Here is a 17,062-nt window from a genome sequence, read left to right as displayed (position 1 = left end):
TGTTTTCAATATAAAATTGTGTCAGTCATGATTAAAAGACAGCGCCTTGGCGACTGGTGCAGAGCTAGTGCAGTGTCTCAGTCAGGTTTCCAGCAGACAATTTTCCCTAATCACAACCCACTTAAAAACCTCTTTGTTTGCTGGCGATGTGATGGGCTGAGCAGAGCCAGACATCAGGCTGCCCTTCACAAAGCTGCTCTGGGGCAGAGCTGCCAGCCGTCGTGACGTTAGTGCAGCAGGGCAAAAACTTCTCAGCCCGGCGGGGAGGTGGGTGAAATCTGGACATCCCCAGCAGCTGAGCTGGTGCTTTCCACAAGCGCCACTTTCCAGGGAGTACAAAGGGAGGAACTGGGACATGGCTTTCAGTTGGACAGGGACGGTGTCTGCTCACAATGGGTGCGCCTCCCTGTGACTTCAAGCTTTGTTGGGGGGAAAAAAAAGACCAATCTTAAGTGCCACAGAAATAAAAATACCCCTCACTTCATTTTATCCTGTCACTGTGAACAAATGCAGTGCTTGTTTTTAAGACTACTTTTTAGGTGGCCATACAATTTCTGAACAGAAAATCCACAGCACCGAGCACTGACAGAAAAATCACTGCCTCTAGCTATTATCTAGTCATATGGAAAATATTTGACTGAGGAAATAAAGTCCTCCATTGGAGAGCTTGAGTGATAAGCTGCAGGCAGAAAAAGCAGAATCAAATCAGTGTCAAACCTACTTTCACTCCCAAGACACATGAGCATCCTACTTGAGCTCAGCAAAAGTCATTTTGCCAACAGGCTTTGAGCCTGTTGAAAAGTAAAAGGAAAGGAAAAAGAGGATTTTTATATCAAGCACTGAAAAGTAGAAGATGATGCCTCCAACCTGCCCTGTAACTACGAACTCAGGAGCAGCCAAGAAGCAAAACACAGTGATTGTACCCTAGGCTTGTACTACGACAAGGAACATTTGGGTTGATCACTCCTAGCAGGTAGAGTTCTTGGCAGCAAAGTCCTGTAGCTTTTGCACTTTTGCAGCTATATGTTGCTTCCTGGTATCTCTTACCTTTCTTCCCCCCGAATCACGTTTATAGACCTCACAGTGTTTTAACACATCTCAAAAATGACTTGATGGAAAATGCACTGTTTTCTTCCTCAGCTCTCCAATGTATTGCAGCTAAACCCAAGCAGAACGCTGGTTACACACCACATCTTCCTGCCTCAGCCCCTCTTCTGCTTACCAAATTCCCTGCAGAGCAAGACCAGACAGACATTAGGTTCCAAAGGTAACTAGACCATTGCAACATTTACCAGGCTGCATTTTAAGCAGTGAGCACTGAACCAGGAAGAAAGAATTTAACTCCAGCTGCAGGCAGCAGAACTACGCTACAGACAAATTTGTGCCAAAAGTTTTAGGTGTGAGTTATTAGTATCTGAATACCACACCTCCCCTCTTTCATTATGAAAGGAAGTTCTTGGCCAGAAGAATCATTTTATTAAGCAGCACATAATGCTCCACTGTAGTACATACCGCAGCACGGTTATCATGCTCTATTTCACAGAATAAAAATGAACTATCCTCCAAGCAGAAGAAATCTTCGTATCAAAGATTCAAACGCCATAGGCTCTGATGCCGCCGAAAGAGATTCTTTTAATTTCTGATATGCCTCTGAACAGTCCAAGACTTTACGAGCTGCAATGAAAAGTGAATCAGACTTTGATTCCTGAAACGGGCAGAAGTCACTAGAAGAGTCCAAGCCAACAGCAGTTTTGAAAACCTAGGCATGGCAGGCTTTTCGCAGAGCCTGGCGGTGGTCTGTGGAGGAGAGAATGCATTTCAAATGAATCAGTGCTTCTCTACCTGAACACTGAAACGCAGGGGTAAGAAAGGGAAGCAAAGGGATCCCTGGGACTGACTGTAACATAAAGCACCTCTATTGTTTGAACAAACTCCGAAGATGTAAGACCCTCCCCAGTCAGAGGAGGGCCGCACACAGAGCAAACGCCCCCTTCTACCTCAAGTACTCACCCACTCTAATTCTTATTTCTATTACCAATTTACTTGAAGAGGGTTTGTGCTCTCAGTCTGAAATTCTCCACTGGAGACTTAGGAGCAGGAGACAGAGCCGAGCAGCACCCTCTGCTCAGCTAACACGTCCCCGGTTGTGTCCTGGAGCAGCACCAGGTCAGCCAAACCCCTGAGCAGCGCAGGCACTGCAGCGCATCCCTTTGGTACCGTAGGGCACCACGGCCTCTAGCATCAGCATTTAGGGCACGGAAAGCCCGGGCAGACCCCGAATAAAACATCCCCTTAAACAAGAGACAAAGTTCCCTTAAATCCTTATCAAAACAAGACCCAAAAAGCCAGATCATCTACATGGAAGCACTGTCGATAAAAATCCGTATATCAGGAAACGGTATTCCTATAATATGATGCTGTTCTGCCACTAGGCTTCATGTTATTCCTTAATTTCTACCCTACCTACCCTTAACTGTAGCCTCGCTCACACCATGTGTTCACTGCAGAAGCTATACCTAAATCTTCTCTCATAAGCTGGCCAAATCGACCTTACTCTCCCAAGACAGAGTCTCACTGTGCTCTGTCCTCTCAGCACGAAAACGGCTGGGCACAGGCAGTAACCGATACCAGAGTGCCATCTATAGCTATTTCACACGACTTCGCAGCAAAGGGGAGTACAAAATGCACACACACACTCATTCCCCTTCCTGGCATTAGGAATACCTCTCAGAGAAACTTCTGTCACTGAGGTCTGGAGAATAAGGTAATTTAATCGTAGCAAAAGATGTAACAGGGGCTGCCCTAAGAGGGGGCCTTACTTCTCCTGGAGTGAGAGGCAGAGCGTGGGGAATAAAGCCCCTCTCCCCACTCTCCCCTAAAAAGGAGAGGCAGAGCATATGCATACAGCCCACTGATTTCTGCTGAGGTGGCCCAAAGCCAGCTTATAAAACAGGCCTGTTGCAGCTATAATACATCTTCTCATTTAATACTGTGTGAAAAGATCCTAGAACAGGTTTGCATTTTTAGGGCCAGGAACTAAGCATAAAGCAAAAAGAGATGGAAACGGCATTCTCCCCTCAGCGCACACCCCAGAACCGATAAGTGAGCCACCTCCAGCAGTGCTTCCCAAGGGAAACTGAGTTCCTGGAGAGGTGTTTCACAGTGGTGCTGAGCTGACCCCTCAAGACAGAAAGGCTTACGGCTAACCCCAGCAACGCAGCCTGAGGAAACGGGTTGTGAACAGGTGATGTGGCAGATGGCATCCTTGCCCCCTTCCGCCTCTGCCACCGAGCCGCCCTGTGCTAGCTGCGGCCAGCAAATCCGTACAGCCACCCTCCTCCCCGTGCACACCCAAGCACTGCTGCTGCCAGGCACGGAGAGAGCCCTCAGTGGCACTCTGCCAATTCCCTCCACTACCCCTTTGGGGTCACAACACAACCCTCCCCATGCGAGTAATTCCAGGCTCCACTGCACACCTGTCTCTAGCTGACCTAGCCAAACCAAAACCCCTTCACTTCGGAGTCAGACAACCCCACCTACCCATCCTGACCGAGATGGCAAAGCGCTGTCAGGCGTCTGCTGTCAGGAACTGCCAAGGAACAGTTACGCAGCTCTTTCCAGGGGTTGCGTGCAGCATTCCCACCCAGCCGCGCTCCACCTCGGAACACGGGGGAACCTTCCTGCCGGGACTCAGCTCTTCAGAAGATCCTCTGCCCCTGTGCTAACGTGGCTGTCCAGCAGGGCTCCTCTGTACCCATTAAGGGACCACACAGGTTCTTGTTACTAGTCAGTGAGCTTCTACCAGGCTACGTGGCACCGCTGTGGGACCACACGCACACCCGCCGCTCCTGGTGGTGCAAGGGACACAGGCAGCAGACCCCCCCGGGGAGGAAGAGGCCTCTCCTCTCCATCACAGAGCTGCCTTGTGGGAAGGTTCACCACAAATACGCTAGTTAGCGTACCTGCGCTAAGACTTGTAAGCAGGCTGTTCCTTTTTACACTTGCTTGTTGGTAGCATCTATTTTGATTAACAGTTCATTTATTAGGGTTTGGGGTTTACACATGCCACTGGCAAGGATCCACACTGGGTCACTACAGCAGCTCAGTCTTGCCTAACTGGAAAGTAAAGTGCAGCGCAGAGTTTACACATGTACAGCGATGGAGAGACGTGCAGAGATCGCAGCTTAGGCGAAGACAGTTCGCCAGTACAGGCCATGCTTTAAAACGCTGGTCTGTGAAAAATTCAGGTAAGGCAGTTAAATTAGAGCATGCTGCATACAAAAAGCTACAAAGCAGATTTTACTTACTCTGGAGGAAAGCAACATTTTTCACTAAGGAGTTGATGAGCAGTTGTGGGTTGATTTTTCTTTTTCTTTTTTTAAAGCAGGTTGATGATGAAAAAAAAAAAAAATCTCAGAACAGTATGACTATCATGAGAATGATTTCTAAAGCAGGAAGCATGACAGCCCCACACCCACAACAGCAGAAGCAGCTGCCACATGCAAGTTGTCAGCCACACACTGCAGGTCTGATCCTGCGTTAAAGCTACTTGGAGCTTTGACATTGTCTTCAATGCAGTGAACTACACAATGCAGAATTAGCTAAAAGCCCAGTGTAAGAGAGGAAAAACCAAATGGGTGGTATTACCCAAGTCAGAAGGTATTTCACATGCTCATCTCAAAGCAGGAACTGCTATGATAGAACCCAGCCTGAACAGAAGTACCAGGACCACCACCACTTACACTCGGGATCTGCAGCACTAAGGATCCCACCAATAACAGTAATTAAAACAACCTCTAACCTCATCTGAAGTTCCCTGCAACATGGCTTCAGTGCCTCCCAGATCTGAATGCTGGAAGAGAAATTTCTTCTTGATGCTAAGGGAAAAAAGAAAAATCAGAGCAGGTTGTTTCAATTTTAGCTGGAACATTTCCACCTGCCCACCTCTCTTCTGCACGAAGCCTTTCCAAGTTCAGTGGAAGTCCACGCCTGGCTTTAAGCACAGGCAACATAGGAAGCTGCTGGGTGTCAGGAAGACTTTCATAGCCCCTTTGCCTCTGTTACCGCTGTGGAAAGCCAACCCGCTGCTGCTAGCTGAGAGAGGATCAGAGTAGGGGCAGCTGACTGTAGTGCTGGACCAGCAGTAATCTCAGCCTCTGACCCTGCCGCTCCACCGGGTAAGGAAACAGCAAACCCAGCTTCCCAGGAAGGCATCTGTGGGCAGCACAGCCCACACGGGGGAAGCATTTTGCCTGCATTTGAAGAAGCTTGGAGGAACTCTGCCTTACAAAAAGGCAAAAACCAAGTGGCAGCACCCCACTGTCCCTGAGCAAGGCAGCATCTCCCCTGCTTGCAGGGACCGCTAGGGAGAAGAGATCCTTTCTTTTGCAGAGGTCAGGGCAGCAAGCAGCTGTTCCCAAAAAAGCAACAGCTCACAGCAATGCCAGCGCCTGCATAGCCTGGTCACACTGTGAAAAGAGCAAAAGCAGTGCAGGAGGGGAAAAATAATGAATTATGAGGATTGCTCCACTTTGGGCACGGCTACATGCCGTAAATTCCTCGTTACATGTCAGTTACCCCCACGGCTCTACGCGGACAGCCTGGTATCACAATCGCCTTTCCTGACTTGGGCAGAGTCCGGCTGCAGGCAGCTGCCCATCAGCACACCAGCAACCGCTGGTGCTACACAGGTTACCCTGCCGCAGGGCTCCAGATTCCGCCCTGAACCGAACCCATTACACAGTATAAAATATGCTAAGATATTTTCAATGCAGAGAGCTTTCAGTGCTGTAGGAACAGCCTTGCTTTCCACCCATTAGCACATTGAAATCTGCACAGCAAGCCTGTCAAACAAAGCAGCTGATCTCTGGCTCTCCTACACCTCTCCTCAGATGGAAGAGCTTCAATTATGTGGCATGCCTGCAGGATTCGAGAGTTAAAAGAGCTGCTGCTATATCACATACTTTAACCTTTTGCCTTCCTCTAGGCACTGCGTAAGATCTGATGTACTAGTCTGTTCATTTTCACATGATGGCTCAATGCAAAAGGTTGCCCTCGGAGTTTTTCACAGCAGAGGTGTAGGAGTACAAAACCAGAAAACTACTTAATTACTTATTCCCTGCCCCTACATTTTCAGGCTGGCAAGACAAGCGATAGAAAAGATTTTCTAGGGGCATATGATCAACTGTAGAAAAAAAGGTAATTAAAAGTAACTGCAATGTCCAATTTTACTTAATTTTATACAAGAGCTCTAAGATATTTACATACTTACAATCTTTAGACAAACACGACCACACCCCATGATTTTCACAAGGAAGCATGGAACATCCTTCAAAAAGAGGAGTCAGGAGCATTTTTAGCCCAGCTCAGTTGCTGCTTAGATACCACAATAATGGCCATGCTAAAAGGCCTAATTAACTCCCACTGATTTCAGAGAAGTATCTAAATTAGAGCCAAAACAGGTAAATCAACACGTTACCTTAACTTGCACTCACCTCCTGCTTTCCTCTCGGTCACTCTGGCAACATATCAATTACCACGATACTCAGATTAGCTCCTGTTTCTAAACAAATACTGCAAAGGTGACTCTTTTCCCCTAAAAAGATTCTGCAACACAATTAGCAACATGTACTAAGCACTTGTAACCCACTGTCACCTTCCAGAAAAATAAATCGAAGGAGCTGTCAGTTCAAACTGTCAAATCTAAACCACTTGACGGCGTACTGAACCTTTAAACTTCTGCTGAGAGCAAGAGACACATCACACACACACATATAGGTCTGCCATCAGAAGTGTCAGACAATAAGACAGCATACAGTCTTGGTTTGTATGCACCAGAAATACATCAGCACAAGAAGCAGAGCGGTGTAAGGTAAGATTTCCTGCAGGAATATTTTAGTTGCCTTGAGCCTGATTTTTATATAATCGTCCCTGACACTTCCAGTAACCTCAACAGATCGTAAGATTAGAGGACCTGTAGAAACGGCACTTCAGGCATCTAAGCATTCACCTGACATGCTTTCACACAAAGAACAAACGACAAGAGTAATCCAGTTTGGAACTTGAGAAGTTCTCCTGCTCCAGAGCTAGCAGGATGAAAGAGGAGCCAGAAGGCCTAGCTCAAGTGCCAAACAGAACACCAGTAGTATCGCACATCATCTGCAAGACGCAGCTTACATCAGGAAGCTAGTCAGGAAAAGTGAGCATGACATCAGGAGTCAAGGCTGGAAATCCTTGTAGGTTAGCTTCACGCCGCACACGAAACCCGCTCTCCACCCCACGTTAGTCTGCCTGCTGCAGACTGCTGACATATTGGCTTACATGCTCTTATGGAACAAACTGAGTCATGCTGCTAAGACTTGAAAATAAACGTTTTCAAAAAAGCTCTGCATTCTGCAGGCAGTACATCCAGTTTCACAAAGCGGAGGCTCACGATACGCACACGCTTGCCCACTTTGCCCCCAGGATTACCTTTGCGCACCAACTCATTTCTGCATGCAAAACGCAGTTGTGAAACAGACAGCTACATGCACTCCACTTTAAGAAAAGAGTTAAGCCTTTTCTTAAAGGCTTCTTTATTCTTAAATTCCTTCAAAACATAAATTAATTTAAACAAATCAGATGCAAAACACCTGCATTTTAAATTAGCATATATTTTACTGTATCAATCACAGCAACCTCATACAGTAAGATACACAAAAATAGAGCATGGTATCACTTCAATTCAACACAATTTTGTACTACAGTATTCCATGACATATATACACAGGACTTTTCTTTTTCAAAGCAAGTATAGTCCCTGCTATGTTCACCGTAAAAATTACGTGGCATCACAGTTTTAGTTATTCACTGTAGTGTGAGTAGCCATATGGAAATTGAACTAGTGAACTAGGAGATACACGGTATAGCAGCCAAACAGGCATGACACTTCAGGAGATGAACAAAAACAAAATAACCACCGAACTGAAAACCACCCTTAGACTGCATTTTAATAATAAAATTGTTTTTAAATTCTTCACTATATACATAATGTATCTACATTTGTGTCATATTTATATATATATATATTTATAAAAATCCATACAAGATTTTGAAAACCTTAAAATCATTCACCTAAACAATATTCACCCCAACCTTCAGGGTCAGCAAGGCAATACTTGCCCGTAACATCATTTTCAGTTGCAGTCGCTCGATTCACAAATTTCCCTGATTGCTAAACACACACCATTCGCTTTGTTTCTTAGTGCAAACTGTACAGTAACTTATTGTTCTCAGCCCTCTGTAAGACTCGGGTTTCATCTTATTTCCATAATACCTCTGACACCCATTTACGGCTAAAATTATTTTAGCTATTTTACAACACTAGCCTATATAGTTTCCCCCTCTACCTAACTCAAGCCCACCCCCACCCAAAAAATGTAAGACAAACAATCATTCATGCATGTTTCTGTCACACAGGGATCAATGGACATTTAGAAGCCTAGACTTAACAGTGTTTAAAAAAACCCTAAGTGAATAATTTTAGTGCAAAGTGGACTACATGGTTTACATCTCAGCTAGAGTTCTTTACAGATATTTTAAACACATTTAGTTCTGCACATCATATTAGGTTGCCTGACACCTTGTTCTAACTAGCTAGTTGGAATGAGGAAGTTAGAAGGATGCTGTGGGTTTCCTTTCAATAAAAAACTAAAGCCTGCTCGTAATCAGGTGTTGTTTGGGGGTCAAACTGTACAGAGCCTAGCACAACAGAGTCCTGGTTCTCAGCTAGGGTTCCTATGTGCTACGGTAATACAGATAAATATTATCACCTGGTTCACATCCATAACTGATGGATCTACTTTAACAGGAGTCACGAATGAGCTCTGATTTTTAACCAGGCCAGTGCTTTACTTGCTGGACTACACTACAGACTTTGCAGTGAATTTGGAAGCAAGCGTAACATTTATACTTACAATTTCCATAACCACAAAGGAAAAGCGTGCACTGAGAACCAAAATCCTGCAATTCTGAGACAAGACTCCACTTAGACTGGTCGTAGCCTTATCAGAGGGGAAAAAAATGGCAGATTAAAAACCAAAAATTGATCAGAGCCAAGAACATCAGCCTGCCACAGTGACTATAATAAGCTATGAAATACAGTACAAGAAAAAACAAAAAGTCACCTGAACAGATAACCCAGAGAGACTTCATAGTTATAATGATTTTACCACTTTTAAGAACTCAACATATTAAATATTTATTAAAAATAAACTGTTTCCAAATTACCTATTTACAGTACAAAGAATAGTACTCAATACATGTGCAACAGAAAGTAAAGAAAATTAGTACTCATCTGGAAGGACAATACCCTAGGCATAATTTAAGTGACATGAATACAGCTTCACCTTCTTAAAATACCATAAAGTAGAAACCAGTAGGATGATATTGGCAACACCAGAAAATAAAGCACGTATTGTCCAGATTCAGATTATATAAGCTTGAGATAAACAACCGGGAGATAAGGGGAGAAGGAAGAAACGTAAAGACAAAAGGAAGAGATGCTATGGTGTTTGCATTTTGGAGATCAAGAGATGCAGACACACTTCAAAAAATAGTCCTTGTTGGCAAAACAAACCATTCACATATTTCTTGCACATTTTAAAGTCAAACTTTATCAAAAACCGGCAGTAGCTTCATCGCTTATAGGAAACGAGAATGTTAAATTTTCAGACTATTTTCAAGCCTTGCGTGGTTTTATTTGGGCAAGAAGATGACTGCAATGCAATAGAAAGGTACGATGTCACTTTTCTAAAATGCAACAGCTGCCAAGTTTTAAAGAAAAATGTGCTCTTCTCCCCCATTTAAATTGAAAAGTAATGATCATTTAGGAGTTACCTAAATTATAGCAGCATGAAATCTAATGTATCTGCAGCATCTGTGAAGCCACAAAAATCAAGAACTGGCACCTGATCACTGAACCATAGTTCCAAATTTTTGGACGTGTCATTTTTGTAAGAGGTCAGTGTATTTTCCTATCAGTGGAGTCAGTACATTAGTTAGGATAGCCCTTTCCCGTCCTCCCCCTTTCCTTCCCCTCCAAAACAGACTAATCAAGTCTATCTATAAACTACATGGGACAGCTGGGACGATTTATAGTTTAACTGATTGTTAGGCATGAATCTGTGAATCTCGCTTTTTCTACAGCAGGGATCGTAATAGTAAGCATTGAGGCAAGTGTCACATGAGACTTTTGAGCAAAACGTGCAAGTGTTTGCAGCTCCAGATCGGTTACAAAAGCCGCAGCGCGACGTGCCTGAAGGTTTGGATTTTGAACTGAACTGAGCAGCTCTCTCTTGACTCTGAGTCTGTGATGTGTACTGAGATTTCTCCCTTAAACCAGACGCAGGAGACAAGCCATCATTTGGAAGTGGTTTGATTGAATAGGCGCTCTGTTTCACCGCCGGGTATTCCTGCCTAGAGTTGAATAGATTGTCACACTTTTGGCAAACAGAAGTGCCACAAGGTACGCCACAGTTTTGGCACTTGAGGGAAGCTGTCTCTTTGGCTAGGTGGGTACGTTTGTGGTAAACGGGGTTGGCATCGTTTTTTAACAGCCATACATCGGGCTTAATAGCTTCTTGCCTTTTAAAATTTAACATACTTCTAGAATCAGGATCAGTATATAAATCTAAGTCCTCTTGAGCAGAAAAATAGGAGCTGTAAGGGACATTTGTTCTTAGCATGCCATTGTGATGAGACGAAGTTGGCAAGAATTCGTCTGAACACCCATGTGGGGAGCTTGACATCGTCAGAAGAGAGGGTGACGGACGGATAATTTCATCTTTAATGTCATCTTCCGTGTCAACTAAAATCGGTTCTTTCCTGAGACTCAGCGAGCTCATCAAAGGTGGTTTCTTACTTTCCCAATAATTATCATATGTGTCCACTGATTTAGAAGGCTTGCTCACCTTTGGCTTGAAGTAATCTTTAGAGGCCCGTTCACTCGCCGATTTCTGGAGTACCATTCGTGCCATGGAAGTGTTTAAGTTCTCTTTGCACTCTGCACGCCGTTTCATGGCTTCTGAGCAGCCTCTAACATCTTCATTGCTATTTTTCCGTTCATTTATGACATCAATCTCTGAATAGCCTTTTTCCTTCACTTGCAAGTGAATTTCAAGAAGCTGCTCACATTCCACTTTGGCCAGAAAGAGTTCAAATGAAACCATTTTCACTTGAATGGCATCAACCTGCTCTTTGAGCTTATACATTGTTCCCAGTTCTTGGACATAGCCCATGTAGTTCAAAATCTGCCTCACATCATCTTCAGTTAGAGCAGACTTTACATAATAAACAAAGGGTCCAGTGTAGGTCTAAGAGGGGAGGGGGGAATAAAAGGAAAACTAGGTTACACATTCAGTGGTGGACTGGATGTTCACATAATTCAGTGACAGATACGATATAATTAAACAGAATAACGACAGTGAACACATGCAACTCCCATGGCAAGATGAACTCCATTTCTGCATCCCTCCTGTTCAGCAGATGGAAATTCCACATGAGGCAAATTCAAAGTAGGAGAGTTTTCATTCAAATTGAAATCCTGATTAGCATAATGTCCTCCCTGATGATTTAAATCACTATGCTATACACTGACGTTAACTTTTATGGTACCAGACGTGTTTGCATTTACAAGTAAGTGTACCATGAAAGGTAAAAAAGCAGAGATTTCACAGATTGCCCTTGGGCAGGGGCTAGCTAGAGGTAACAGGGACTTGGAATTACTGCGGGAGTACCGAAGTCCTCTTCAACGTAGCCTTAAGTATACTTGGAGTGCGCACCTTTTTGTGTACTATTACTAGGAATTTAAAATGTCTGTTTTATTTAATTTTATATTAGGTCAAGAACTTCCACTAAAAATGCCCAAAAACAGAGAGACAAGTTTGTGCCAGTTGAAGCACCCTTAGCACATGGCACACCTCAGGTATGTTCTTAACCCAGTTCAAACTGTTTTGGACTGCAGGCAAGAGTAGCCTGCCCGTCACTTCTTTGTATAGAACAAGTACTGGGTCCACAGCGCACAACCCAAGTCAATAACAGCAGTGCAAGAGATATCCTCGGTGGATCAGACAGCTTTTCAAAGGCCAGAACTTACGCATAATGATGAAGATGATTTATGGAGAGATCTTGAAGAAGATCCCTTGGGGAAACAGAGAACTCTGAAGTGTTCTAACAGCATTCAAATTCTCTGCTAGATAGTGAAATAGTGTCTTTTTAAGAAAAGCAAACAAAAGTACCCATCACTAGTGCACACAACCTGCAAATGACTTTAGACACGTATACCACTAGTGTTTTTATCCAGCTTTCAAGTCTCAACACTGTTCTTGTAAGTCACCTGCAGCACTCATTACTGAAATGCTGCACCGGTTTTGAATAAGCATGTAAGAACAGGCAGAAGATAAAATAGAAAGATCAACAACAGAGGACTCACTGACTTCCAGCACCCAAGCCAAGCAATGTAAAAGTCCTTACTTTTCCCTATGAGATCCTGGCATAGGTAAATAATTTGAAAGTACGTTAAAAATCAAAACTTCATTAATCATAATAACTGACAAGCAGATAAAAATATTCTGGAAACAATTCTTTCAGAGAAGTTCCTTTACCATTATCATGTAACTTGTGGGAACCTCAGCAAGGCACCCACTTGAAAGCACGCACTGGTTGTCAGTACCTGTGCTCCACTAACACCTGTTGCAAGACAAAAAAAAGCAAGCTTTGGGCTTAAACACAGCTTGACCACCCCTGATGATAGCGAAAGCATCTCCAACTAGAAATTAAGGCACTGCAGCAGAGTAGGCTGGACAAAAACCTTAAATAAACTCTTCCTCTATTTTATGGTTATTTATCAAATATACATAAATTTACATATGATTCTTTCACGGGTTAAGTATAGGTGCAGATAGCGCTTGTAACCTCTGCTCTCGGGATACTCTCATCAGCACAAACTTTACTTATTTTACACAGAAACTCCTACAGCTTCTTTACCAACTGTGTATAGACAAATATATACATCATGCTAATAGGTGGGAAAAAAGAAGTCTTCAAAGGATATGCATGAAATGTGTAAAAAGAAAGAAAAACAAATCATGTTTTCACTAGGGCCATACATAAAATGTCTTACCTTAATATTTTTGAACTCCTTTTTCCAGGGGTAGAGAAAGAGGTTAATTCCAACCGTCTCGAGCATGCTGAACGCATTATGGAGAGAATGTAAACTTGAGGATTTCACAGATCTCAGTGAGTTTTCAGCCATCTCGTAAAATTTTATCAACCGGAATCTATAAAAGGGATCAATTTTGGGAAGGCAAAGTAAGGCTGCCGCTGCCACTCGCAAATACTCATCGTTAATGGGACGCTGCTTGTTGTCAGAGGCATTCAGTTTGCATTCGTGGAACTGTACATACTTCCTAAATAAATCGTCTTTATATTTTGTATCCATTGAAATCAGTTTTTATCTCGCACTTGGGCAGCTACCTCGTCTCTTTCATGGTTATTCGTCAGTAGGTTGATTATCTGGCCTTAAGAATCTTCAGTAATGGCAACTATTCTGGAATAAAAATTGAAAACAAAGACAAGTCATCAGAGTTGCATAAATCCCAGCTGTCCACAGCATCTATCTGCTTCACAGGATTCTATAAAATGGTTCACAGAGCAGCAGCTCCAGAACAGCCTCTTCAGGTTTCTGAAAAAGCGCAAGAGTCTACAGAAATGCTGTTGTCCTGCTTTTCACTGTCATTCTCTGCTCTTCTTCCCATTATCCACCTAAAACAGCAAAACAAACCTACATCGAGCAGGGCACCGAGAGTCTGATACAACAAACCCGGAGTGGGCTCAAGCCCAGACCAAGGGTTCCTTGGCTTAGGGAACCAAGGCAGAAGTAACTCAGAGCAAAAAACTGAAAGGAGAAGCACGAGTTTTTTAGGGTCTCTTCTCTGTGTTTTATTTTGCCCTTTCAGTTCAAACAACTTACACAAACATTATTTTAATCAGTCACTGCTTTGTTTGTTTGTTTTGGGTTTTTCACCCTGCACAGGGATACTAAGATTTAAAACAATCCCACAAAGAAGTTTCATTTTGCTCAACTTGGGAAAGCATCTACTTTTTTTTTTCTCCTCTAGTAGCACAGGACTGCCCATAGACCGAGCACATTAGTTAACTCTGCCTCTCCATTTCTAACATTTTCTAGGCTTTTGGTTGGCACTCACACTGCACCTGATGGCACGCCCAGGCTGTCACTGTGCTGGGAGAGTTCTGCAGCCACCCGACAGCAAACAGACTGCCCTGAACACACAAAGTACAGCCAAAGTTTCAGCTGAATGCTGGCAGCTGCGAAGATTGTAATCATTTCAGCAGTAAGCTACACCTGCCGTTTTTAGCTGCTTTATTAGAACAGAGCAAAATCATTCTGTTTTTACATCATGTACATTTTTTGATTGCTTGGACAGTTGCTTTTTTGTAAATACTGATCTGTGTTTTCACCTCACTGAGCTCACGTATTACACAGAAAAAGCCGGTGACAAGAGAAGCTTCCTAATGCTACTTTACCAAAACTAAGGTAACTAACAGGCTAACAGACTCCACCTCGACTGCCTGAGGAAGTTGTGATCAAAAAGCAGACCAAAGGCTTTGTTTTTTAAATCAAAACGCAATTAGCCCTTACAGACTTCCCAACTGCGAACCGAAGGGAGGGGAGGCGGGGGAAATCAATGCACTGTTTCGGTTATAGTCAGTCTGAAACGGCGCTTTAGAAAAGACTTTCCACCCAATATTAATTGCAGCTGCTAGAATACTGATCAATGCCCCCACACACTCCTGTTAAAATGAAAATCACTGTTAAGAGCAAAATTAACTGAATGAAAGGAGCCGTAACACAAAATACATAGCGGGGGACGATGACAACCCACAAACCAACAACCAAGAGGCCAGGAAAACAAACAAACAAAACATGAACAGCCTAGCAGTTAATATTACTTGATGAAAGGCTGCACCTAATGGCAACCCCATGTGGGAAAAGTTAACTAGCAGTTCAATTTCTGCTCAAAGGCACACTGCTCTCGGTCTTTCCAGAACCAGGAGCTGCACTGATGTCAAGAGACAAGCTGTGAATCACAGGAAGTGTGGAGTTCTAAATTAACATCTGAGCATAAGGGACAGGAGCAAACCCTTCTCGCTCCCCAGATCTCTCCTCCGTAAGTTCTGCAAGAAGTCATCTGCGGACAAAGACAACAGAATATCTGCTCCTCAGCGAGAAGAGCTCCACGACAGAATTTCAGAGAAAGATCTTTGTCTGGCACATCAGTAACACACCCCCAGGACAAGGAATGATCCTGTGCTGACAAGGAGCTGGATGAAGTATTACATTTTTTCCACCTCCACTGTTAATAACTACTAAACAAAAGCACTTGGTTACATGTCCGAAGCATCAGGATTAGGGAAGTCCCCAGGTGAAAGTCCTTCATCAAGGTCCTATGGGCTGTGACACTCAAAGCCACCGCCAGCTCCGATTTTGCCTCGTGGCTGGTGCAGGAGCCAGCCTTCGCGCAGCTGAAAGGCAAAGCACGACAAACCGAACACGCCAGCGAGCCTTCGCAGTGTGGGTCCTCCACACGCAGGGCTTCCAGAGGCAAAACATCCCCGTGCCAGGCAGGCTCCGAGGGGCCAACACCGTGGTTAGGAGGTGCGGGAAAAACCTCGGTATGCGAGCAGCCACGGATAAACGTAGTTTTAAGAAACACACTGGCTGACGGAACAGGTAAGGTAACAAGGCCGTTTTGCCCCAAATTATTGACTGAAAAGGTCAAGATTTCAGAGAGGCGCGAATATTAATAACTTCTGACCTGAGTCTAGTTCCCGCTGGTGAGCAAGAAAACGCTCCTATCCCTCTCCCGGGCCAAACCCTCGGTTGAGAGAAGCAGCCGCGCCGCCTGCCCCGGGCCGCTCGGCAGGACAAACACCTTCCCGGCAGGAAGGGGGGAACACAGGGCGGGCACAGCCTCCTCCTCGCCCACACCACGGCGCCCACAAACGCCAGGCTTTCACCGAGCATTTGGGAAGAAAACCACCCCGAACAGAGCGGCGACTGAACCGCCCGAGCGGGCGCCGCGCCGCGGGCACGGCGGGCTCACGGCACGGGGAGCTCCCGCCCGGCGCCGCCCCGCAACGCGACCCGCACACCGACACCTGCTGCGGGGGCGCGGGGCCCGGCTGGGACAGCGGGGCCGGTGCGAGGAGTCGCGGACGCGGCCCCGGGACGCCGCCCTCACCCCCCCGGCGGGAGCGGCACCCGCCGAGCCCGGGCGCTGCCCCGCGGGGGCTTCCCCAGCCTCCCGCCGCCCCTCCCCTCCCCTCGGCCGCCAGCACCGCGCCGCGAGCCAGCGGCCCGGGCGGGCAGAGCCCCGCACCCCGCGGACCAGGCCCGTCCCTCACCGCTCCGCGCCGCTCCTGCCGCCCGCCGGAAGAGCCCGGTGACCCGGATGCGGACCGCCAACCCCTCGCACGCTCCCGTAGCGGAGCCGCCCCCGCACCGGGAAGGGCTGCCGGCGGCCAGCGGCGGGGCACGCCCGCCCTCACGGCTCGGCCTCCCGCACCGGCCCAGGGCTGCGGCGGCCAGCGGCAGGGGGCGGCTGACAGCGGCGCCCCGGAACTGGATGACGGGGGGCGGGGCACCGCCTCCTGCCGTCGGGAGCACTTCCGCCGCGTGACGTCAGCGGGGCGGTGGCGAGGGGGCGGGGCGATCGTCTCAGGGCCCGCCCGGCGGCGAGGGCCGGGACCCTCCAGGGTACCGCCGGGCTGAGGGGGCAGCGAGGCGCCCGCAGGCCGCGGGGTCCGGGTCGGGCCCGGGGCGCCTCTCGACCCTGCGCTGTGCTGCCCGTCGGTAACACGGCTCCGTGCGGGAGCGCGGGTGGTGCGGGCTGGTGGCGGTGGAGCGCGAGCCCTGCGGCCTGAGCACGGGCGCCTCCCGCCCCTCAACCGCCGGGCCGGGGCCGGGGCAGCGCGGCGCCCGTTTCGTTTCTGCGGGACGCGT

General features: G+C 46.3%; 1 protein-coding gene across 4 annotated transcripts; it reads right to left on the bottom strand.

The window, feature by feature from the left end:
* Nucleotides 1–1,515: 1,515 nt before the first annotated feature.
* SPATA2 (spermatogenesis associated 2) lies at nt 1,516–16,903 on the bottom strand. 4 transcript variants are annotated; one of them, XM_075108579.1, is made up of 5 exons: nt 16,465–16,903; nt 13,160–13,585; nt 10,950–11,351; nt 8,955–9,041; nt 1,516–1,674 (listed from the first exon to the last, which is right to left on the bottom strand). In XM_075108579.1, exons 2-5 carry the CDS (start codon nt 13,475–13,477, stop codon nt 1,633–1,635), a joined length of 849 nt encoding a protein of 282 aa, XP_074964680.1. In that variant the 5' UTR covers nt 13,478–13,585; nt 16,465–16,903; the 3' UTR covers nt 1,516–1,632. The 4 variants fall into 4 exon arrangements, with proteins under 4 accessions (XP_074964680.1, XP_074964679.1, XP_074964677.1 ...); XM_075108578.1 differs by lacking the exon at nt 1,516–1,674 and having other exon boundaries at nt 7,633–9,041; nt 16,465–16,890; XM_075108576.1 differs by lacking the exon at nt 1,516–1,674 and having other exon boundaries at nt 7,633–11,351; nt 16,465–16,875.
* Nucleotides 16,904–17,062: the final 159 nt, after the last annotated feature.

The sequence above is a fragment of the Phalacrocorax aristotelis genome, chromosome 13, assembly GCF_949628215.1.
Source record: "Phalacrocorax aristotelis chromosome 13, bGulAri2.1, whole genome shotgun sequence".
In the NCBI taxonomy this organism is placed as follows: domain Eukaryota; kingdom Metazoa; phylum Chordata; class Aves; order Suliformes; family Phalacrocoracidae; genus Phalacrocorax; species Phalacrocorax aristotelis.
The sequence above is the reverse complement of the archived record's forward strand: the minus strand, read 5'-3'. Positions and strand labels throughout refer to the sequence as shown.

Coding starts and splice junctions, on each gene's coding strand:
- SPATA2 (XM_075108576.1), bottom strand. CDS start 13,477: ATGGATACAAAATATAAAGACGATTTATTTAGGAAGTATGTACAGTTC. Junction 11,352..13,159: donor AGGAGTTCAAAAATATTAAG/GTAAGACATTTT, acceptor CTCCCCTCTTAG/ACCTACACTGGACCCTTTGT.